We start from the raw sequence: 24,309 nt of genomic DNA, 5'->3' as shown, positions 1-24,309 counted from the left end.
TAAAATGGATCTCAGAATACCACCCCTGATATTTAATACTATCACAATGTGAATTCATATAGTTGAGAGGGGTCGAACCCAATACCACCGGACCATATTAAGTGTTATTCATACAAATTAATAAAAAATATATATTTGTCAAATATATTGAACAAATTAATTTCCATGATTTTCATTTCAATGAGAAATTTCCCATACCAAAAACAAAAGGTGAATTCAAGTTCCTGAGCAAAAATACCTGAACCCTATGCAAGAACAAGAAAATAATATCAGAATAATGCCACAAGTGTAGAGGTAGAACCAAATCTACCAAGTTAGACCCCATTCTCATTACAATTTTAAAACTAGATTAGTGGAAAACCGGCTCAAGAAACCACTTTGGAAGATCACTTTGCTAGCATTCCCATTTGATTGCCCAAAAGTTCATGTAAAACGGTCTTGTTGCTACGGGAACGCTCTCAATGAAGTCACATGTTTCGTGTGAAATTCAAAACCGCAGTGTACAGACATTCTACACAATGTGTCGAGTAGCTCGCCCAACATGTTTGAAGATCGCTCCTTGAAAGAAGGTCGTGTCCTCACCTACCATAAAATCAGTTTAACAGGCAAAGCGATCATGAAATCTATATCGAAAGGTGGTTTGAAAGACCACTTTAAGATCGCTTCCAAGACTGCTTCAAGCATTCCCATTACACCTTAAATTAGTTTCCACTAAGCTAGTTTGAAGACTTTAATGAGAACAGGGTCACAGGAATCTGTTATAACAATATTCCAGCTGCAAGATGAAGTTTTAGCTTGAATTCAGGGGTCTGTTTCACAAAACTACTCATAAAAACAAATTTGCAATAACAGTTTAAAGCTACTGAAATCATTCAATTTCATTGGCTGACAGCAAACTTGTCACAGAAATCATGTATTTGTTCTTATAACAAGCCTCAATGAAACAGGACCAGGATACGTGAAGAAGTGTGGTCACACTTTGCAGCATGTAAGTGATCTATCTTGTCCAATTAGGCATTGTTCTCCATTGCTCCGTTTTCACTGCTCTCCCGAAGTGCCTATGAACAGGATAGATAAAAGTAAACATAATGGTTCCACAACTGTTTCTCCGATTGTTTCATAATTATATTTTACACCAATTATCAAACTATTTTACAAGTCACATCATATTCATGATGAAATTTTAAGTCAAAGTAAAAATATAAAATATTGTACATGGTCTCCCCAAGTTGACTTTTATGAAAAGATGTATGTGTACTTGGCGAGATAATGTATCTCGCCATGTTGGCACACATGTACACCATTTTATGTATGCTGTTCTCGGCCCGGGCAAGGGTAATAACATGAGAGCAAGTTTCAAACGCAGTATATGTGCAATTATAGTAGCTGCGCTATATAAATGGAACATACTCTACATATTATTATTATAGCTTCCATAGTGATGCTATATCTGGCCAACAACACTTATGTGGATGCACAAGACAAGGAGGAGCTGTTCTGAGCAAGTACCGGTACATAATAATAATAACTCACTTTTTTTGCCCCTCACCCCAATCCGGTGGTGGTAACCTGAAAAAAACTCACCTCTCTTGCGAACTGAGGAAGAACAAATGCAGCTTTGTGTACGTCAGAGTTGTAATATCTTAGTCCCATCTTTTTTATCTGCTCGTCGGATAATTTATTCACAGGTTCTCGAAAATTTGTTTCCTGGGGGTGAGAGAGGAAGATTAAATCACAATTCAAGTTTCAGGTACAGCAATCCGGTGACCCAGATTTGATCCCCACTTGGTGCGCTTACGCCCTCTGGGGGCCGTTTCATAAAGCTGTTCATAAGTTACGAGCGACTTTAAGAACGACTGGGGATCCTTTCTTACGCGCTAAACCATCGCCAAAGAATATACCATTTAAAACAAGACGGATCATCAGTCGTTCTTAAAGTCGCTCTTCACTTACGAACAGCTTTATGAAACACCCACCCGGTAAGGTGGGTGTTTCTTAACTTACGAACAGCTTTATGAAACGGCCCCTGGGTAATGGCATTACATGCCTCATTACCCAGGGGCCGTTTCATAAAGCTGTTCGTAAGTTAAGAGCAACTTTAAGAACAACTGGGGATCCTTTTTTACGCGCTTAACCATCGCCAATGAATATATCATTTACCACAAGGATCACCAGTCGCTCTTAACTTACGAACAGCTTTATGAAACACCCACCAGGTCCCTCGGAAAGGATTATAAACCTTCAGTCCTCTGGTTACTTGCTTGCTCAAAGACACTCGTGAGTTCTTAGCAATCAGGTAAAAAAAAAGAATCATCCACATCACCATATGAAATTAAAAAGAAAATTGTACTTGTGAACATTCATGACTAAACATACAGAAAATGAAACAAAAATTGCACTGGTGGACTGGACAAATAAGGTATTATCATTATGTACATATGAATAAACAGAATCACATTAATGTAGAAGAAGCCTTCCACTTTTCACGTGACCAGTCCAGAAAGGACCGTTGGACGGCGGAATGATAAGAGATGGAAAACCATAGGGCATTAACCCTATTCCAGGCTGGGTTTTTCTGGCCGTTCTCTGGCCAAAGGCTTTGAATCAACCCCCCTTGAAACCTATGAACATAAGTTGATTTTTTTTCGATAAATATCGTATTACATTTACTTACTGGATTCGTACTACAGAGAGTAAAGCCAATCTGACCAGAAGGGTACGTGGGAACCGTTGTGAAGGCGTAGTCTACTACTGGGTATAATGAACGACAGAACTTCTGCATTGACTTGATCAGATCCAGGTGGAGCCATAATGATTCTCCTGAAAAACAGATAAATAAAACAAGTTCAAGGATGTAGCCAATGGGGAGTGGGTATGCAAGTCACATGTTACATCCACTCCAATCCAACAGTCACGTGATATAAAACACACTCATGCCTGTGTGTGCATTGCGTTTATATTAACACTAAAATTAAAATTTGAAATTTAAAAAGAAAATGGTAATCAAACTTTGTCCATTGGTTATTTTTGCAAGTCACCCTAAAATTGTCCGGTTTGGGCTGTCCTTGTACCTAAGGTTCTGAGGATGAAGCTCACTTTCAATCAATAAAAAAACTGAGTAAACAGGTTGGCTGAATTTCATTCAATAAGCAAAAACTTATGAGATTTACAGCGATGAAAGGGACTTCTCTTTATCGTACATGGTTTTCTTGGAAGGAATTCACAGGTTTGTGAGAGGGTTGGATTGTAAGAATCGATATGTACATAAATGATATTTGGAAGAGTAGCATAACAAGTAGGTTTTCAGTTTGTTCCTTAATTTGAATGCTGATCTCCCAATAGATTAGAAAAGCATTTATATTACCATTAATGTTTTCATTCCGAATCCAAAGTAATTTTTTAATTATAAAATTATTCAACACTTTCGATAAATCTGATACATAGCACCCTGAGGGCACCCAGTTCTATAGTGCATTTGAAAGGCTCCCTCTTTTTGTCTGTAACAAGTAAAATTTTAAGAACTCTTCCATCTGTGCGAAGGTAAAAAAACCCCACCATTTTCAAGTTAATTTTTGTATATGACTATTGCGATATTAGATTCGTCAATCTTTCTGATTGTTACAAATACTTGCGAATGTTTGTTTGCGAAATAAAAAGGTCAAATTTAAAGAAGCCACGTAGTAGCTAGGATATTGAATAATCAAAAAGAGCTTCGCGTAAATTATTTTGGAAATGCTAGCAACTGCTTATGGAAAAAATAGATTTGTAATAAATCATCTTCAACCTTTCTCTGCGACGATGAAAACTACATGTATTTTCAGGATTTATTGCAACTTTTTTGATATCTTTTACGAGCCCTGGAGGAATCCCCAATTGCTATGTTTGCTAGAATTCTCCATTCACCTTGAATACCACATCACAAAAGAATCAGTTACTGCAAGAGACTGCTCTTCTGATGACCTCACATTTAAAAAATATAACAAAAACATCCCTAGAATAACAGATTGAACATTGTGTGTAGTCCCTTACATGTAGGCCTCCCTATCACTGTACCGTGCACTATGCAGTACATAATAGACCAGTTCGTAGTTGCTTCTGGACAATTTTGGTCAAAAGACCTTTCATTTCTTTTCATTATGACAGGCAGATTGCAAAGCAAGATATTACGTAAGGTTGCCTTACATAGCAGGATGAAGAAATTGAATAGACCAGATAACTAGGATATCACACCAATGAACACTTTATAAAGGTAATTGTTGCATTCATACTTTGAATGCATATCATAGTATGTTGCAAAAGATTAAAGGTACTTGCAAACTGTGAAATACCAGTCGTCAGTGGATGCATTGTTGTTGTTTTTTGCGGATGTAAATGAACACCACTATTCAAAAGAATATATGAATAATCAAGACATCAAAGTTGGTGCTTAACTCATTAGATTTTAAACCACAATGTCACTTTAGTACAAATGACCTTCCTCTGATCATGTGCAGAAAGGAACTACGAACTGGCTTATAGGGGGCACTTCCATTGACGAGTGGATACCATGTGCGACCATGGGGTCTCCAAAAGCACCCTAAACAAGTTAACAAGTATTTTCCATATTCTGAAAACGCATCCCTTAACAAGTATTGGCGTGTGAGACCCTACCCTTAACAATATTGGAAACAAAACGATACCCTTTGAAAGTATTCCCTGAGTTGATCCCCTAAACAAGTACATTGATATTTATACGTCACGGACGCCGCTATTAAGTTTTCCTACATATACATCATTGGGTTTAGTACGGCCACACTGTGCGCAAATCGGACTCTAAACACGTAATTTTGACTGTTGGGGCAAAATGTACATCCTTTATAAAGCATTTGTCTTTTTTATACCCTCGCAAATATGACCCTAAACACGTAGCTTTCCTAGCGAAATAGATACCCTTTTTTCATTATTTTAGTGTTTTTGACACCCTTATCATGTTACCCACATAAACGTGCCCTATTTTAAAGACATCCGTTTTACTTATTTTTTGGCCGCGCATAGTATCCTCTCGTCAATGTAAGTGCCCCCCCCCCCCAGTTATTTGGAGATTTTATAACCATATAACATACACTTATTCTTAGGCGTAGCATGATAATCTCCCAAATCACTATGACTTTGAAGCAGATGTTTTCTCCAAATTCAATCCTATATGACATAAGATCTTGAGACTGTTCCCTTAAACTTCTTTAAAGGACAAGTCACCCCAACAAAAACTTGATTTGAATAAAAAGAGAAAAATTCAACGAGCATAACACTGAAAACTTCATCAAAATCGGATGTAAAATAAGAAAGTTACGACATTTTAAAGTTTCGCTTCATTTCACAAAACATTTATACATTTACGCACATCTCGGTCGGTATGCAAATGAGGGAACTGATGACATCACTCACTATTTCTTTTGTATTTTATTATATGAAATATGAAATATTTTGATTTTCTCATCATTGTTATGTGAAATGAAGTTTCATTCCTTTCTGAACACGTGGAATTCCATTATTTCAACATTTTGTGCTTCTGGCAAGGAGGTCCTCATCATCAAATTTGTAAAAATTGAAATATTGCATAATTCAAACAACAAAAACAAAAGAAATAGTAAGTGACATCATCGACTCTCTCATTTGGATGTAACTGGCTCATTCATGTAACTATTTTGTTAAAAATAAGCAAATCTTTGAAATGTCAGAACTTATTTTCATGTGACCTGAAACTTGCACGGGATATTCAGTGATACTTGATTATTCTTATGTCCAAGTTTCAAAAGTCAGATCAATAAACTTGCAAAGTTATGATGGTAATTCAACAGATGCCCACATTATGGCAAAAGTTAATTGACCTTTGACCTTGGTCATGTGACCTAAAATACGCACAGGATGTTCAGGGATACTTGATTACTCTTATGTCCAAGTTTCATGAATCAGATCCAAAAACTTTTAAAGTTTTGATTGTAATTCAACAGATACCCCCAAATTGGCCAAAGTTCATTGACCCTAAATGACCTTTGACCTTGGTCATGTGACATGAAACTCATGCAGGATGTTTGGTGATACATGATTGACCTTATGTCTAAGTTTAATGAACTAGGTCCATATATTTTCTAAGTTATGATGACATTTCAAAAACTTAACCTCAGGTTAAGATTTTGATGTTGATTCCCAACATGGTCTAAGTTCATTGACCCTATATGACCTTTGACCTTGGTCATGTGACATGAAACTCATGCAGGATGTTCAGTAATACTTGATTAACCTTATGGCCAAGTTTCATGAACTAGGTCCATATACTTTCTAAGTTATGATGTCATTTCAAAAACTTAACCTCAGGTTAAGATTTGATGTTGACGTCGCCGACTGAAAAGCGGCGCCTATAGTCTCACTCTGCTATGCAGGTGAGACAAAAATGATGTTCCCAATGTAAGTGTAAAATGCTCTCCTCGCGATACAGGCCGAGAGCTTCGCCAGCCTCTCGATGCATGCACAACTGCTAGTGAGCCTAGCGATAGTGATGTCCGTTTACCTCAACATGGTGTCTTACTATAAAGGTATTACTGGCATCCCAGTATGTTGTGTATATGAGGCGGTGCTGGAGCTTTCTAAGGCTGGGGTATATGGGTATAAAGTACCATTTAATATAACAAAATTAACCTGTCTTCAGTGAGTGTTGGGGGCACTGGCGGATTCAAGGGGGGGGCACAGCTGGCCCGTGGCCCCCCCCTTTTGAGAGGCACAATTCAAATTTGCAACGTAAAAATGCTGTAAAAACACAAGTGTTTTTTTTGCTTGTCAAATTTTTCAATGGGAATATGTGCCCCTCTCCCTTCTAAACATCCTGGATCCACCCCTGATTGGGGATGTACATGCAAATAGTGGTATCACACATGCAGATGGGGGAAAAACATCAAACAATACTGCCCTGTAAGCCCAATTTTATACAACATTTTAAAATATTTTTTTGTGTGCCTCAGTGTGCTGTTGTATTCTGCGTGCTACTTACCTTGGGTGCTGACGATTCCTCCTGGTTTTAGAGCATTCTTCATTAACTCATAGTATTCTTTCTCAAAGAGCATTTCAGCTGGTCCTGTGGATATCAAAGAGAAATGCCAGTAGTTGCAGTAAACACTGATTTCATGAGAAAGTCTGTAAAACCAGGCTTTATTGTCAGTATCAGAGGATCTAGATCTGGTACAGTTACATAAACTGAACTTTGTGAAATCTTGAAATCTACGCTGAAAAATGTTCGCACTGAAGATCACCAACACAGATAAGCGCACGTAGGACAGTGTATTATTATTGCTTTGAATGTCGGCCAAAAGCTTGACCCAAATCCTGTGCTATTTGCTAATTTCTCAACAATTACACAATTTCTTCCAGGATCCTTTGCCACATATTTTTTAAATACAGACACTTTGGTGGTCATTTCATTGGATTCTGTATGAACTCATTTTGACATTGTTACCACAGCTGGCATTTACCTTTTATCATGATCAAGGTAAAAATATTATATTGCATAGCTTGAAATGGGATACCAGAAATGTAAAAACCGAGTTAAGTGATATTTTTAAGAGAATTTTGCCTGAATGAAAGATAAGTGCAATGTTGTCCCTAACATGTGGAACATTTCTAGTAACAATGAAACTTAGAACTTCATTTTCCACAAATACAAATCTTCACATTGAGAAAAAGAATATTTTAAATGTAGAGGGGTCAAAGCAATACATTAATTTTTGCTAAAAAATGATAATTCAGCAGGTCCTGTAGATATTATACATTGCCATGGTAATATTAAACTTTATAGCTCAGAATGGGATACTAGAAATATTCATCAATTTGGAGAATGTTGCAAGAAAATCAATATTGTCCCTATTGAGTGGAATATTCTTGCATCCCATCAAAAAGGATAAGTCTTCTGACTTTGAAACAAGAGGGTCGTGGGTTCGAATCACAGCCATGGCGTAATTTCCTTCAGCAAGGAATTTATCCACATTGTGCTGCACTCGACCCATGTGAGGTGAATGGGTACCCGGTAGGATTAATTTCTTGAGTGCATGAGTGCTGAAAGGCAGCTCGAGCTAAAGCCGGGGTAATAATGATAATACTAACAACGCGCCTCGGAATCCAACCATGGCGTAATTTCCTGCAGCAAGAAATTGATCCACAATGTGCTGCACTCAACCCAGGTGAGGTAAATGGGTACCTGGCAGGAATTTTTTCCTTGAAACACAGCACGCGTAACAGCTGCACTGCTAAAGCCAGGGTAATTATGCTGCATATACTGCAGAGCGCTTAGAGACTTCTGACAAAGTAAGTGTTAAGCGCTATATAAGCAAGTATAATTATAATTATTATAATAGAATATTTCTAGATAGATGAGGCTATGTAAATGCCTATTATTATTATAATCATTATTACAATATTAATTCCTCTTCTATTATTATCATGGTCATTATTCATAAGTTATAATCTGATATTGAACAGGGAAATCATGTATGCTGATGAGAATGTTCCTAAAGCACTGTTAATATGCCCTATTATACATGTATATAGATACTGAATTACTGAATTAGCAGATGGTATGATTATCAGATCATTTAACATCATCACGACTATTCATTAAACAAGCTAAATACCAATTTATTTTCTCTGTATTTTAGTTTTTTAACACCCACTTTTATTTATTGTAACTGTATGCACTTGGTGAGTAGAATGTTGCATATTAAAATCAAAGATGAGTGCAATAATGTCCCTATTAAGTTGAATATTTCTCATATGCCATAAAAAAAGCACTCCAATATTTATTATTCGTATTACTATCATCATGGTCATTATTCATAAGTTATAATCTGATATTGAACAGGGAAATCGTGTATGCTGACTAGAATGTCTCTAAAGCACCATTAACAGGCCCTATATTTAGATAATTACACATATTGAATTAGCAGATGGTAATGATTATCAGATCGTTTAACATCAACAAGGATATTCATAAATCAAGCGAAATACCTATTCATTTTCTCTGTATAACATCCACTTTGTTTATGTATCATGTAACTGGTCATTTTCAAACGTGAGTGACACGACAATCGGAGAGGTTTAAGGGCTCATATCTTCAAACTTAAAGGTTATGAATCAATCATGACTACTATATTATATACAATGTAGGACTGGCATGGGCCACTGCGAGTTTGATTTGAATTCAACAATTCGTTTAGTAGATATGATTAAAAAACGGTGCATGAGTGACACGACAAATTTTGGACATGGGTTTCTGACCACTAACACATATGGTTGGATTAATTGTCATGTAATTGTCAAGTAATTGTCATGGAGTACTGTGAGTACCAGTAAATGGACATAAATAGTGTACCTATCTAACACATATAGTCAAAATCAATCAAACCTTCTCTATGGAAAATGGTACCCTCCTATATACCGTGAGTGACACGACATCCAAAACGTGAGTGACACGACAAGTGCAAAAATACAACATTTATCTCAACATTGAAAGTATTTTTTGCATGATCTAGAAAAGTAAAATACCATTAATAAAAAAACAAGCTTAATTACATAATAACTGCTTTCTTTAAAGTTCATAATATGTCATCCTGATGTTTTATTCTTGGTTTATGGTCATATTTGCCCATCAACTCACATTCCCTATACCATACCACATTGTCACACTAGGGCTTCTACCACTCTCCTCTTTAGAGGAGGGGGCACTTGAAGGAGGTGTTATAAGGTCTTGGCATTGACATCAACTCAAACATTCTTTTTGTGGCCTGATATCATTCAAAACTTTAACTCTTTCTCCCTATCTGTATATGAAAGTTTACAGGTTCCTACAATTCAGCATCCACAACGGATGGAATAATTTTTCCTTGTAAGAAAGGTATTCTCAATAGTCGCTAACATCATCTGGCATGGTCCCTTTATACCTCAATAGCTTTTCCCCCTCGAGGTCCAGCTCTGTTCTTATCAGGGTACCCCCCCAAAAAAAAAAATTTGATCTACTGGTACATGGCAACCCATCCAAAGTTGCTCAAATCAAAATGCGGTCTCGGTTGGGACTTGTTGGGACCTACATGAACATGCATCATTTTGTTGTAATGAATATGTGTAACTGCAAATCTGCTCTGAACACACATCGGCCCACTTATGATAGTTTGCTGTTCAGACCCTACATGTAGTTAATCACTAGCGGTATGAATGGTGGCCGAACAAATAATGATTTTGAACTTGGCATGTAGCTGCTTCAAGCAATATCCAAAATGTTCTATCAAATCTCAGTAAATTCTCACCTGAAATGTTTGTTTTCTTGCAAATTTGTTTATTTCATGTCCTGGAATACAAGCTTTATGGCAAATGAAAAGGTTGATTTAATCAATCAGAAGGAAAAGAAAAATATTTTCTTTTCTGAATTTGAAAAAAATGTTTGGTGTTCATGGTGATCTCTTATATCTCATGTACACTACTTTACCACTAAATTTCTGCAAATTTCAAAAAAGGATCCCTGACTTTTCTAAAGCTCTATGAGTATAACAAAGAAATAACATTGCTCAAAAGAAAGGTGAACTTTCTGCTCATTTCTGTAAATGGAGACAGTGAATGTTCGAGTAATACCTAGGTATGACTTGAAACATCACCATCACCAACCCTTTATGCATTGTAAATATGTCCATTGCTAAAGTATAGTGGTTTTTCTCTTGATACATTCATAATTTTGTGTTGATTATGTTGTTATATTCTTAATCACAGTACATTCACCAAAATATGAATTAGGATCCGAGTCTTCAAACCAATGGAAAATTGTCAGGATTTTTTAAACCAAGGCAACCACGGAGAGGAGAGAAAATAGATGAACTCAATGTCAAATTCAATATTTCCATAAAAAGGTGTAAATTTAGGAAGATGGAGGAAATTATTAGCCTAAAATAGGCCTAAATGATGTCAGGAACAACATTTTGACTGTATCCATGGTAAAACGCTTCAAAAATTACTGGATGTCCTTTTTTATACACATTATAATACTGTGAGTGACACGACATTTCGTGAGTGACACGACATTGTGAGTGACACGACACAACTTTAACAGTTAATTTTAGCTTTACCTTAACACATTGGACCAAGTTACTTTATATACAATAAGGTACAGATAAACTGTATTTGCTCCAGTACTGGGATAAATTAATTTTCAGAATACACAGCTCTAGAAAACTTTTTGCATTTAAAACGTGAGTGACACGACAACCAGTTTTGAAAACTTCGAAACCCAATTTTTTCAGAAAAACACTTCACACAATTTTTTTTTGCTATTTAGGAGTTAGATACAATACACAGCTTGTATCTTGCCAACAAATGTGCTTCTAATACAAATTTTATATTGTGATAGGCAATATGTGAATTTTAATGCAAAAATCAACATTTTGTAACATTTAATTTCCCTTGCATAAAATTCACTGTATCTCAAGACATAATTAATACTTTTATGTAAATGAAATGGAAAAATATACTTTAAGATGTCTAGTTTCAAAAAACATTGATGCCTAATGATTTCTAGCAAGTTTTAATTTTCACCCCCATGTCCACTTTTGTTTGAAAATGACCAACTGTAAGCAATTGGAAAGTAAATTATTTATTGTAGGTCCTGTCACATTGTCCTGTGCAAGCCTTACGTGTGACTTGCGAGTATTGGTAACTATTTCTGCTACCTGCGGGTCGCCCGCTTTGACAGTATCTCACACGCAGTTGCCCGCAGAAGCGTTTACAAGTCTTTTAATGTTATATTGTTAAAAAATAAAGGTCAAGTCCACCCAAGAGAAATGTTGAATTGAACAAATACAGAAAAATGAAACTAGCGAAATGCTAATGATTTCATCAAAATCGGATGTAAACTAAGAATTAGTAAGAAAGTTATGACATTTTAAAGTTTTGCTTACTTTTTCACAAAATAGTGATATGCACAACTCAAATGAGACAGTCGATGATGTCCTTCACTCACTATTTCTTTTGTTTTTTATTGTTTGAACTGTACAATATTTCATATTTTTACAGATTTGACAATAAGGACCAACTTGACGGAATCATATAGTCTTAGAAAAGATTACATCTAGGCTGTGCGATGTAATAAAATATAACATGTTGGAAATTCCATGCCCCCCCAACAAAAAAAAAACAAAACTTTTTTAGATTATATTTACATATCTCACAGTTTCAATCCTCATTCTCCTTTTTTCCTTCCCTTCACAAATTGCTCAAGCTATGAAATTTGAATTGGAGCATTTCCTGTATGATCTAATGATCATATCCAGAGACGTACATGTACATATTGTATAAAATTACCCATGTGATAAATTGAAGCTTGACCAATCGATATGGCTGAGTCAAAATGCTATTTTCCATCAGGGCTGTGCCCCTCGGGAAATTATTGCATTCCGGCGTCACTTCAGGAACCTGAAGGCCTTGTCACACCCCCGAGCGTTGTTGGAGCGGAGAGGGTCAAATTTCGCTCTCAAAATTGGGGAAAAAATCGAAAACAAGAAAACAACAATCAAAATCGAAAATGGTTAACTGTAGCGAGCGTTGATGATTTTTTTTCTCTCCGCTCCACGACCGCTCCAACAACGCTCGGGCGGTGTGACCAAGCCTTTAGTTTCAACCACCTCCTCTAGCCCCGACCCCCAAGCAGTTTTGTTTCCCTGCAAGAATGCTACCCCCCCCCCCCGAGGGGTGGGTGGGGAGTCTTTGAGGGTACATATGAAGATTCCTCTCAAAACAACACTCACCGACAGGATCAGATGAATCCGTGATGATGACATCAAAGGCATTTTTGTTCTCCTTCATGAAGGCGAACCCGTCACCTATGTGCTGTGTAAGCTTTGGGCTGTCGTATCCTGCAGACATGTTAGGTAGGTACTTCTTGGAAACTTCTACAACACACTGAAATTTCAAGAAAACCGAGACGGATGAATATGACAAAATAGTCAAAAATGATAATTCAAATATCACAAGTGTACATGGTTTTTATTAAAAAAGAATATGATATGAGAATTAAAAGCAGTGATAATTGTGAAAACCATATACTGGTAGTATAAAAATCATCATGCCCAGAAAATATGTCAAAAACTTAAAATCTTCTATAGTCAACAAGTAAGGAAGTTATTACAAACATCTGCAATAAAATAAAAATATACGGATTGACAGAATGATGTCAAAATTAGGTATGTATGATATGATATCTGCCATAAAATTTTCTTCTAGGTATGACATTTGCCAAAAAATAAAAATCATCTAAATAAACAATTTATTAACATCCTGCATTAGATAATGGGATTGCAATGTAATGTTGTAACCCGCAAGTGAAAACCCGAACCGTACCGTCCCGTATAATCCAATAATTTGCAAGTGGGACCCGCTGACCCGTCGGGTTTTAACCCGCAAGTCAATTTATCTTTGAAAAATCAAAAACATTATTTCTGCAATCCCCACACTATACAGGCTTAAATCAGGAAAATATATGTCTACTACTACCTAGCCTAGAGTGAATTTACTTACAATTTGCAAATTCGCCTTTTATTCCGGAGAGAAAATGTTTTTTGGGTGACTTTGTACCACGAAATGGGTCCGCTCTGATCTCGAAATTGAAAGCATTACGCAATTAACGCCTCGGATCGGAGCTAGCGAGCCGCAGCTCAGCGAGCTAGCTAGCCCAGGCTGCCCAGCAAGGATCGGCAGACGGCAATGTTGTTTTTCAGTCCAGGTCGGTCGACACTGCGACTCACAACAATCATAATAACAATATTCAATTCTATGGGACCTCGTCTATAAAGTAATCAAAATTGCAATAAATACCTGGATAATGATACAGTCAATTTTTTCTTCTCGTTTATCTCTATATTATTTCCTTCTGTTTTTGTATTTCATTCGATAATATGGCCGCTAAAACTCGATGTTCAGTTTCCCGTCGCCCGCGTTATGAAATTTGGCCCGCGTTTGAAAATCAAATTCTGAAAATAAACTATTTGGATATCTAGATTCAAAATTGATTTTAAACATTAATATAAGCTTTTCAGTACTTAAGACAATTACTTGTATATCTTGTAAATACCTGCAAATCTTTTCTTTCTTTCTTTTTTTGTGAATGGAATGACGCTGCATGCTCAACCATACCTCGAGGGATGTTCGTGCAGGCTCCATTCAACAACCGTAGAAGTGGTGGAGCCTGCACGAACATCGCTCGAGGTACGGTTGAGCTACCTCAATAAATCCCAGTCTAGTAACCTTGCGTTGGTGAGTTATCATACGGCCTAGTACTCATCCAAAATAACTTATCTTATTTGCTAATTATAACTTAAAAATCATTTGTTTTATTTTTCCAGGGGATGAGTTAAATATCAGACAAAAAAATCATCAAAGCTCAATCTGTTACAAGGCCGACGGGAGACTCACCCACTTACGCATTGGCGCTTGTGCTAGCTAGTCTGAGCTCTGTCTCTCTGCCAGAGCTCTGGGGGACAATTCTCTCTGTAAAGGCCTCAATGATGGTGATTTTCTGCTTCAGACAGAGTTTATATTTCGGGTATATTTTTCAAAACTGCCAATGAAGTTTGATGATTTCTTCATTGTCATGTATATTTAAGTTATTAATGAGTTCATTCTCACCAAATTTAGACTCCCCCATAGAGAAATACAATTTTCGTGGAGATCTGCGTTTTCAAAGAACTTCAGGAAAAGTAAGGGTATGTGGGCCTTTATTACATGGCCAAGTACTGGAATTAGATGGAGTAAAAATTAGATATTAAATTCATTTATATCAAGTTCAACTCACAGTCTCACCCACACAAACACACCCACATCCAAGATTCTAGGCATGAAAAAACTTTAAAAATCATACAATATTAAACAACAAAATAATAATTAATTTAATAAGTGAACAGGTATTCCTCAAAATACAAAAACGTAGCATTTGAAAAGAGCCCCTGAAATATTGCAAAAAAAATGAAAATGGAGCCCCCCACAAAAGAAAATGATTAATTTTTCCCTGGCTTCAAGTTCCACAGAATAAAGTGCGTTAAAAGGTTACAAAAGGTCAAACTTTCATCTTCTGAAAAATAATGAATAATGAAATCGGTTCCTCATTATGAGCTGGAAAAAATGGGACGGGAAACTCAACATCGAGTTTCATTGGCCCATGCGGTTGCTTTTGACTGCGCTGCATGCACGCACTGGCGCTGGCCTTTGAAAGAGAGCAACTCGATGTATTTATCATGTTGAACTGTCTCAGACTCAGTCCTGTTCACTATTCACAAGACAAAAATACGCCGGCATTTTTAAAAGGAAATATCTACGTCTCTAAAAGAATCTGCCACGTAAGAAGCACATGATCTTAACTCAATTTTCACTGTGAATGTTTTTATTATGCGTCGTTTATTCTCCCTTTTTTTCGCATGACGGTCTGCGGGTTTGAGAATGAACTCGGCCCGGCCCGCAACCCGCGATCGGAGGCATACCGGCAGGTTAACCCGTACCGCAACGGGTGCGGGTTACAACATTATTGCAATGGTCTTTTGAAAATTCCTCACCAGACTTAGGGCAGTGTTTTAAGAATCATTAATGCATGTTTAAGTAACGGAAGGAGACATAAGATATGAATATTTAATCCATGATAATTTCTTACCCCATCAATTTCACATTGTGTAACAGAATCCACATCTGGATGTTTGACGATCTCACGGATGACCCCTCCATCGCCCCCGCCTATTACCAGAACCTGAAAGCAGCAAAGGAAAGATGGACATATCAAAGCAAAGGTCATCATGAAAACTACAGATCCCCTTTCAGATGCCGAGTAGGATATCTTTTTGTGACAAATGCACGTATAGTTATGCAGAATGCATGCATTTCCATTTATTTGAATGCAAAATAAAATATTACTGTTGATTAAATACCTTGCTTATTGGTGTAAGGGCCGTGGCCAGGGATCAAACTCCAGACTTTCATGTGTCTGGTCGGAAATTGGGTTACATTGAGGGCGATGTCGCCCTTTTGGCATCCCAATCGCCCTTAAAATTCCCCAAATTGAATCAATTGGGGCAACCATCTTTTCTAGAGTTGCCCCAAAATACCCCCCCCCCAAAAAAAAAAACTCTCTTCTAAATCTTTGATGGATCTGATCACATCTTTTTCAATATTATCTTTCACTATTTTCGCTTAAAAACAACAACTCATCTTCATGATGATTTTTTCTTTTAAAGTAAAAGACAATAGTTGCAGCAAACAATTATTTCACAAGAAAGTCTATTAATCCAGGTTAATTGTCAAAATATCATCATACATAGAGATCTGGTAGATTAATGTAAACTGATCTTCGTAAAATCATGAAATCTTATCCCAAAATGGATAATTCTGGTGATCGCTTGGTATAACTAAGCACATGTAGGACAGTGTTTAATATTGCTTTTTGGCACACATTTTTTATTTTTTGATTGGATTCTGTTCGAACTCATCTTTAGATCGCTACCACAACTGGTATTTATCTTTAAAGCAAATATCAACCAAGAACAGCCTTGAGTCCTCCACTACTCATATCTGGCCAGATTCTTACCCCATAATGCATCATTCTCAGCAGGATAGTCTTGTCATTAGAAACCCGCTTGAATGGTAACACACTTATTCACTACCCATTACAATAACACACCCAAATAATTATCATGTAGCTATAACAATCACTTTTCCTGTGTAGAATTTCAGAATCTATATGAAATCACGGGCTAATTCATTCTTTGAGTTTGTAATCTGAAAGACCATACATGTAGCTAGCTTTTGTGAGGGTGTTGAAATTATAAGTTGAGTTAAGGGGTAGCAAATAATTAAGTTTTAAGTAACAATTCAAATCATCAACTAGAAGGGGGAAAGGAGTGAAACTATATATGCAAACAACTTGAACAGAAGGCGAAGAAGTCAGGGCTCCTTTGCCCAGCTCAACTCAGGATCATAGAACAATTCTATGTATTCAAATTAGGAATAACAACCAATCAAAATAGAAAGAGAAGGTTCAAACTAAAATCGAACTAAAACAGTATGCTACCTTGGTTATATTATTACTGCCATAGGGGAATAGGTAATTAGGAGAAAAACCACAAATTCCTGATAATTAACTACATGGCCTAGATGGGGAAAGTTGTCCTTGCCCCTTGTCATAATTAAATTTACTTACCCAGTTGCCAATTTCAAATTTAAATGGTCTTATACCCTTTTTACAGAGGATTTTCTTAGCCCCAGACTACCACTTACCCCATACTATCCTTAACCCCGTACTATTTTCTTTCTTTTTCACACATGCCAAATTGTTATTGCTAACCCCTGATAAGGAATGCTTGCTTTTCACACACGAAACTTGCTAAATGCTTGATTTTCACACACGAAACTTGCTAACCCCGGACTAGTGGTTCTTGTCGATCATTCGTAGTACAAGTACTTCACTCGTACCCTTTTTACACACTCTAAAATTTACTTAACCCTGTACAATAGGTTGGGCTAAATTGCCATTTAGCCCCACCTATAGTACAGGGTTAAGCTTAGCCCACTTTCGTTTTACACTATCGATCTTAACCCCGTACTATCGCTCTTAGCACCGCAATTGCTGGGATAACCCTGCTTTTTTGCTGGGCCAAATAATCCTGTACTAAAGGTGGGGTTAGCCCACATTGCAAAAACGCTGTGTAAAAAGAAAGTGGGCTAAGCTTAACCCTGTACTATAGGTGGGGCTAAATGGCAATTTAGCCCCACCTATAGTACGGGGTTAAGGTAATTTTAGAGTGTGTAAAAAGGGTATTAGCGATCTCAATTCAAAGCAGCCATAACCTTCTTATTGCTTGTCCAATTTCTTTCAAACTTTCAACCATTCTGTTTTTCTTATTTTTCTCTTTTCCAATACAACATATTATGACCAAGGCTAGATTCCCCCTTTAAAGTTCACACTTACCTTCTCAGGGCATGGGTGAGAGTTCAGGGCAAGAAAGGTGATCATTTCTTGGTAGCTATATTCATCTCTCTCTGTACACTGAATGACGCCATCCAACACCAAAACGTTGCCATACGTCTTACTGAAAAGATAATATGTAATGAAATGTTAGAATTTCTTTGTTGCCAAATTCATCACTTTCTGTACACTGAATGACCACATCCAATGCCAAAACATTACAAGGTAACAATATTTAATGAAAGGTGATCATTTCTTTGGTAGCTGAATTCATCTCTCTCTGTACACTGAATGACGCCATCCAAAACCAAAACATTGCCATACGTCTTACTGAAAAGATATGTAATGAAGTGTGATAGTTTCTACTTTATTTGTTGCCAAAATCATCACTTTCTGTACACTGAATTACCGCATCCAACGCCAAAACATTACCATATATATCTAATTACATGTAGGTAACAATATTTCATGAAAGGTGATCATTTCTTGGTTGCCGAACTAATCTCTTCCTGTGCAGTAAATGATGCAATCATTCATCACAACAATACACTGCCATACGTCTAAGGTAACAATATTTGATAAAAGGTGATAATTTCTTCATTGCCTAACTCATCACTCTCTTCTTCTTCAGGGTAGACCTGTGTCCTTCACACTTAAAGATTAATACAGGCGATTAAAGAGAAATTCCAGTTTTGGTAACGATCTCAAAATGACTTTTTACAGAATCTAATACGTAATGACCACCTAAGTGTCTGTTTGTATGAATAAAAAATGTGTACCAAAGGATTCTGGAAGAAATTGTGTAATTGGTGAGAAATAAGCAAAATAAGCGCGGATTCGGTCACTTCCGTCGGGTCTTTATTCCAGCAATAATAATACACTGTCCCACTTGTGCCTATCTGTGTTGGTGATCTTCAGTGTGAACATTTTTCAGCGTAGATTTCAAGATTTCACAAGTTCAGTTTAAGTAACTGTACCAGATCTAGATCCTCGATGATATACTGACAATTAAGCCTGGATTTATAGACTTTCTCATGAAATCAGTGTTTACTGCAATTACTGGCATTTCTCTTTAATACACTGAATGACACCATCCAACACCATAACATTGCCACATGTCTAAGGTAAAAATATTTAGTGAAAGGTGATCATTTCTTGGTTGCCAAACTTATCTCTTTCTGTGGACTGACTGAAGCCATCCAACATCAAACACATTACCATACATGTCTTTAAAAGTGTAATTAAAGATAACAATATGAAATGTAAAGTGTTTCTTTCTTTCTTTCTCTCTCTCTCTCTCTCTTTCTTTCTTTCTTATTTGTTAAAATTCATAACAAAAATGGCCGATCGAGACGGGGGTAGAAGGAGAGAACTTTTCGTTTTTGAGGTTCCAGTCTGTGCCCAGATGTCAGAAAAACTAGGCGGTTTCAGACCGCCTCGAAGTTCGCCAGTTCCAGGTATTCTCTGATCGGGAAATTTACCCCGATCAGAAAATACCAGGTATTTTGGTAATGTGAAAGCAAACTACGCGTAATTTCCCCGAAAGAAAATACCCGCTAAATAGTAGGTACTTGGCGAAATTACGAGAACTTTCGTGGGGATTTTTCCAAGGTCGCAGGTATTTTGGCGATGTGAAAGCAAATTACGGGAACTTTTATCCCAGCGTGTCGTTGGGCGCGGCGGCGTTGGTGGCTGCTGGGCTAGTGATTTTGAATCTCCCGCCTTGCCTGCTTATCAGACCACACTGCGCATGCTCGTAACTTCGGGAACTTATCCCGAAGGATGTGTTTCGGGGCGGTGTGAATGCAGGAATAATTAACGGGTATTTTTTAGCCTTAAAAAGTTCTCGTAATTTAACGGGGATTCTTGTGATCGAGGCGGTTTGAAACCACCTACTGCCACTCGTTAGACCTTCATCCATATATTCGTGGTAAGTGCTTGATTTCTGTTTTAACTATTTATTCGGAGAATTATTTTGACCATACTTCACGCTTGTCAGGTGAGTATGCCTTTACACGCGGGCGGGAGTTCCCTGGGTTACTGCCGGGGGAGCTCTGCGGCCGCTTTTCACCAAAATTGCAGCTCATTCAATTCGATCGGAGCGGCTTAACGAAAAATATGCGAAGCTTTGGAGCAGATTCCTCTCTTCTTTTTTCTCGATAAGAAAATGCTATGCCTTGGAATGGAAATTTGAGTGTAAAAATGGGGGTCATTTTTACATGGTTTCATTTCATCTAGTGAACAAGTGCTTGGGTTTAAATATGATGGTGGGCCCCAAGTCTGCACACCTAACAATTTGAGTCAAGATTTAATGTGAATTTCTTATTTCACAAAATCTATTGGTTAATAGTGTTCCTTATATTATTAAAAGTGTACCAAATTTCTCATTAAAAAGTGAAAGGAAATATAGGATTTTCTTGAAAAAACCTTGGGCAGTCATTTTCAGTTTGAAAAAAAAAATGGTAGGGCCTACCCCATGTCTGCGCACTCATTCACTTTGCACACGATTCGGGGATTTTGATGACAAAGGCTGCATTTTGAGGCCGTCACATGAAATGCCCTGAATTCATTACTTTTCCACCAGTTTGAGTCAGATTTTTTTATGAATGCCTGGGGTGGTATTCTGAGATCCATTTTATCTCAGATAAAATAAAATAAAATATTTTATCTCCGTTAAAATCAGTGAGATAAAATACCCTTAAAATCTCTCTGAATTGGTATTCTGAGAACCATTTTATCTTCATTTTATCTCTGTAAGACACACCTATTTTTTAATCAATATCCAATTAGAAACGCGCTTTTATAGCTCTCTCATATCACTCAACCAATTAAAATCCATTCCGCCAGGTGTGGCAAAGGGGTGAGATTGCGTCAATTTATTGACTTCAAATACGCTTGCACTATACGCTTACGCGTCTTTACCGAGATTTCATTTAACAAAAAGGACAATACTCTCATCTTTTTTCGAAGTCTTTATCGCATCTTTTCAAGCATCATTTCAAAGACAATATTAGTCAAGAAAAGTTTTATGAAATACTCTCTGATTGTACAGGAACAACGTTAAGGTGTTATTCTCAATAAATATATAATTTTTCTTAATTTTTATGTCACCATTTGGTGTTAATTCACCTAGAAATATTGGTGAAATAAACGTCGCAGACAGGGTGACCAGATTTCACAAAATGAAATACGGGACAATCAACAAAAAGATCAAATAAGAAGGCTACACGTGTTACACCTATGAAAAATTATAAAGAACTGGAAGGGAGGGTGAACGAAAGAACGAAGGAGAGAAAGAAAAGACGAAAGAAAAGAGATGAATTGAGAAGAAAGAAAGAAAAAAATAAGGGAAAATGAAGAAAAAAAAAGAAAGAATAAAAGAGAGAAAATGTTTCCGTCATTCTTTGAATTGAATACAGAAAGAAAGAAAAAGAAAGGAATGGAAGAAGAATACAATATGTGAAAGATAATAAAAGATAACATAAAGGAGAGAAAGAAAAAGAGTAAGAAATAGGAGGAATAGAAGAATGAAGGAAAGAAAAATGCTTCCTTCATTCTTTGAAAGAAAGAAGCAAACAAAGAAAGAAGGAAAGCAGTAAGTTAGGAGGAAAGGAAGGAAGGAATTAAGGGAGGGAGGGAGAGAAAGAATAAGGGAAAGTATTAGATAAGTAAAATGAAGAATGAAAGAAAGAAGGAAAGAGAGGGAGGAAGAACTGAGGTGAGGAGGGAATAAAAACATAATGGAAGAAGCAGTGGCGTACCATGGGCCACGGCAATGGGGGGGGGGCACCAGCAAAAAATTCGAGTCACTTAGGGAGCGCGCAAAGCGCGCTCAGTTTTTAGGTATACTGACCTAATAGAAACATTTTAAGGACATGCAGTGCTATTAAACGGATATACTGTATCTCACTGATTAAATAATGCGAGCTCGAAGCGCGAGCGGAAAATTTTTGATATTCGGACCTAAAAAGGGACATTATAAGCAATTTCGGAAATTCAGACCTAAAGAGGGGCATTCTAAGTCTTGTTTGTATGCAGGAATTTCATTAACCAAATGATGCGAGCGCGAGCTGAAAATTTTTGATATTGAGATCAGAAAACTAGACATTGTAAGATTTGATTTTGGGAATTCATTGAAGAATAGACATCTCACCAATCAACTAATGCGAACGTTAGCACGGACAGGAAATGTTTTATATTAGACCTTAAATAGGGCAATCAATTTAAGTAGTCATAAAAAAGAGCAAATGTCACTACATGAAAAAATTATGACTCGAATTGCGAGGTAATGTATTTGGTGTACAGTATTGATTTGAAAACAGGAGGTTTTAGTACATCAGGATTATTTATCTCTTTAAACGGTCTATGCGAGCACCAGGAACAATAAAGTCATAGGCCCTGTGAGCAAATAATGTTTCATAAAGTTATGAAAAAAAATGCTTTTTCATGTAATATAACATAATTATAATATAACATTTATAATGAACATAATTTCTTCTTTCCCCACTACGTTTCTCTTCCTTTCTCCTGCTTTTTCTCCCTTTCCCCGTTTTTTTTTTTTTTTTTGGCCAGCCGATTGGGGGGGCACGTGCCCCCCCCCCCATGCCCCCCTTAGTTACGCCACTGGGAAGAAGAGAAAGAATTAAAAGAAAAAGGAGAGGAAGGGAGGGGGAGAAAAAAAGAAACAAGGAATATAAAAAGGGAAATTTGATAAAGAAGACGGGTAAGAAAAAGGAGGATAGAAAGAAAAAATGAACAGAGAGAGAGAAAGGATCAGGAAAGACAAATATGAAATATAGATGGAACAAAAATGGGCAAGCAGGAAGGACGAAGAAAGAAGGATAGAAAAGAAAGAAAGGTGAGGAAAAAAGTTCAAACATCAAGCAAAAAAATCCAATCATCTAGCAAAAATCATAATATTTGGTGTTTTTTAAATATATCTTTAAAATAAAAAAAATGTTTTAGAAATGAATAAAATTTCAAAGTGATTTTTTTACTTAAAATTAGATGAAACATAGCGGCATCATACACAACAAGACTCAAAACGAAAGCTGAAAAAACTAGATCTAGTTATGAAAACTCAATAACTTTTTCCTCCGAGATTACATCTCCAAATCAGTAATCTGAGAACCCATAATATAATCATGCAAATTTCCTGCCTTTTTTGTGATTATTTTGGCATGTTTGGTGGAGAGAATCTGCTCAGATCCTACATGCCTAGCTAGTAGCCTGCCACACAATGGCAGGAGGCCGTTTCGTTTGCGATGTATTGGGTTAGCAAGAAAATCACCGCAGAACTTGCAAAAGTTTTAGATCTATAGATTTTATTGTCTCTGCTTCGTCATCTGTTGCAGTGTTGGTTATTTTGATGAAAATTTGTCACTTTTCAATACATTTTGTTCAATATTCTGAAATACGGGACAAATAGGCGTCCCGGGAAGGGTTTGTCGGGACGCCGGGACAAAGAAGCAAAATACGGGACAATCCCGGGAAATACGGGACGTCTGGTCACCCTGGTCGCAGAGATAAAATAGCCTCTACCCTCTTTTAAGTTTATTTTATTTTTTCTTCAAAGTAGCATGGGCGCAAGCACATCATCCGCGTTGCAACGGCCAGATACGCGATGGGTAGGTGTACGCAGGCATTGTTCTGTTGTATGTCATCTGTAGTCTAGATACGCAAGATTATGAAGATAAAATTTATACGCAAGATAAAATCTAAAATTTTATCTGAGAGATAAAATCTCATCTCAGAATACCAATTTCATTTTAAGAGATAAAATAAAAAAATTTAAAGACAAAATGACCTCAGAATACCACCCCTGTCTTCTATGTAGTGCATGTTTAAAGTTCGTGCTCGTTGCGCATCTTCTGTAACTAAAATCGCGCAGATACGCGGGTACGGGTGCGCAGACTTGGGAGACCGCGCAGACATTGGGGGAACTGACCATACCTCTTGAAAACGAGAACATCTTGAAACTTTGAACGCTCATGAAACAAAACTTCCTCCACTTCCAGCGAAGCAGCTTCTCCAGGCCAAAGCGTTCCAAGTTCACTGAACCATCCTTTTTTCAGAGAATCCATTATTTCTTTGAGTAATTTTAGCTAATTGATGTAATTTCGAATGTCAGAATACTACTCGACACGAGTAACATAGAATTTAAAAAAAACACACAAAAGTTTATAGGTGGGGCCAAAGATTATAGAGCGCCGTGAAGCTTCACAACGTGTGTATCTCTGAAACGGAGCTGACGAGTGCAAACTGTGCAGTCTGTCACCGTGCCACGGTCCACGTGCGAATGAATG

General features: G+C 37.0%; 1 protein-coding gene across 1 annotated transcript; it reads right to left on the bottom strand.

Moving 5' to 3' along the window:
• Positions 1 to 514: 514 nt before the first annotated feature.
• LOC121427410 (spermidine synthase-like) lies at positions 515 to 24,309 on the bottom strand. Its single transcript, XM_041623787.1, has 8 exons — positions 23,957 to 24,309; positions 18,008 to 18,128; positions 15,701 to 15,793; positions 12,810 to 12,963; positions 7,025 to 7,108; positions 2,675 to 2,820; positions 1,585 to 1,707; positions 515 to 1,058 (listed from the first exon to the last, which is right to left on the bottom strand). Exons 1-8 carry the CDS (start codon positions 24,085 to 24,087, stop codon positions 1,011 to 1,013), a joined length of 900 nt encoding a protein of 299 aa, XP_041479721.1. The 5' UTR covers positions 24,088 to 24,309; the 3' UTR covers positions 515 to 1,010.

The sequence above is a fragment of the Lytechinus variegatus genome, chromosome 14, assembly GCF_018143015.1.
Source record: "Lytechinus variegatus isolate NC3 chromosome 14, Lvar_3.0, whole genome shotgun sequence".
Classification (NCBI taxonomy): domain Eukaryota; kingdom Metazoa; phylum Echinodermata; class Echinoidea; order Temnopleuroida; family Toxopneustidae; genus Lytechinus; species Lytechinus variegatus.
Note: the sequence above shows the minus strand (reverse complement) of the source record. Positions and strands in the feature narration are given on the sequence as shown.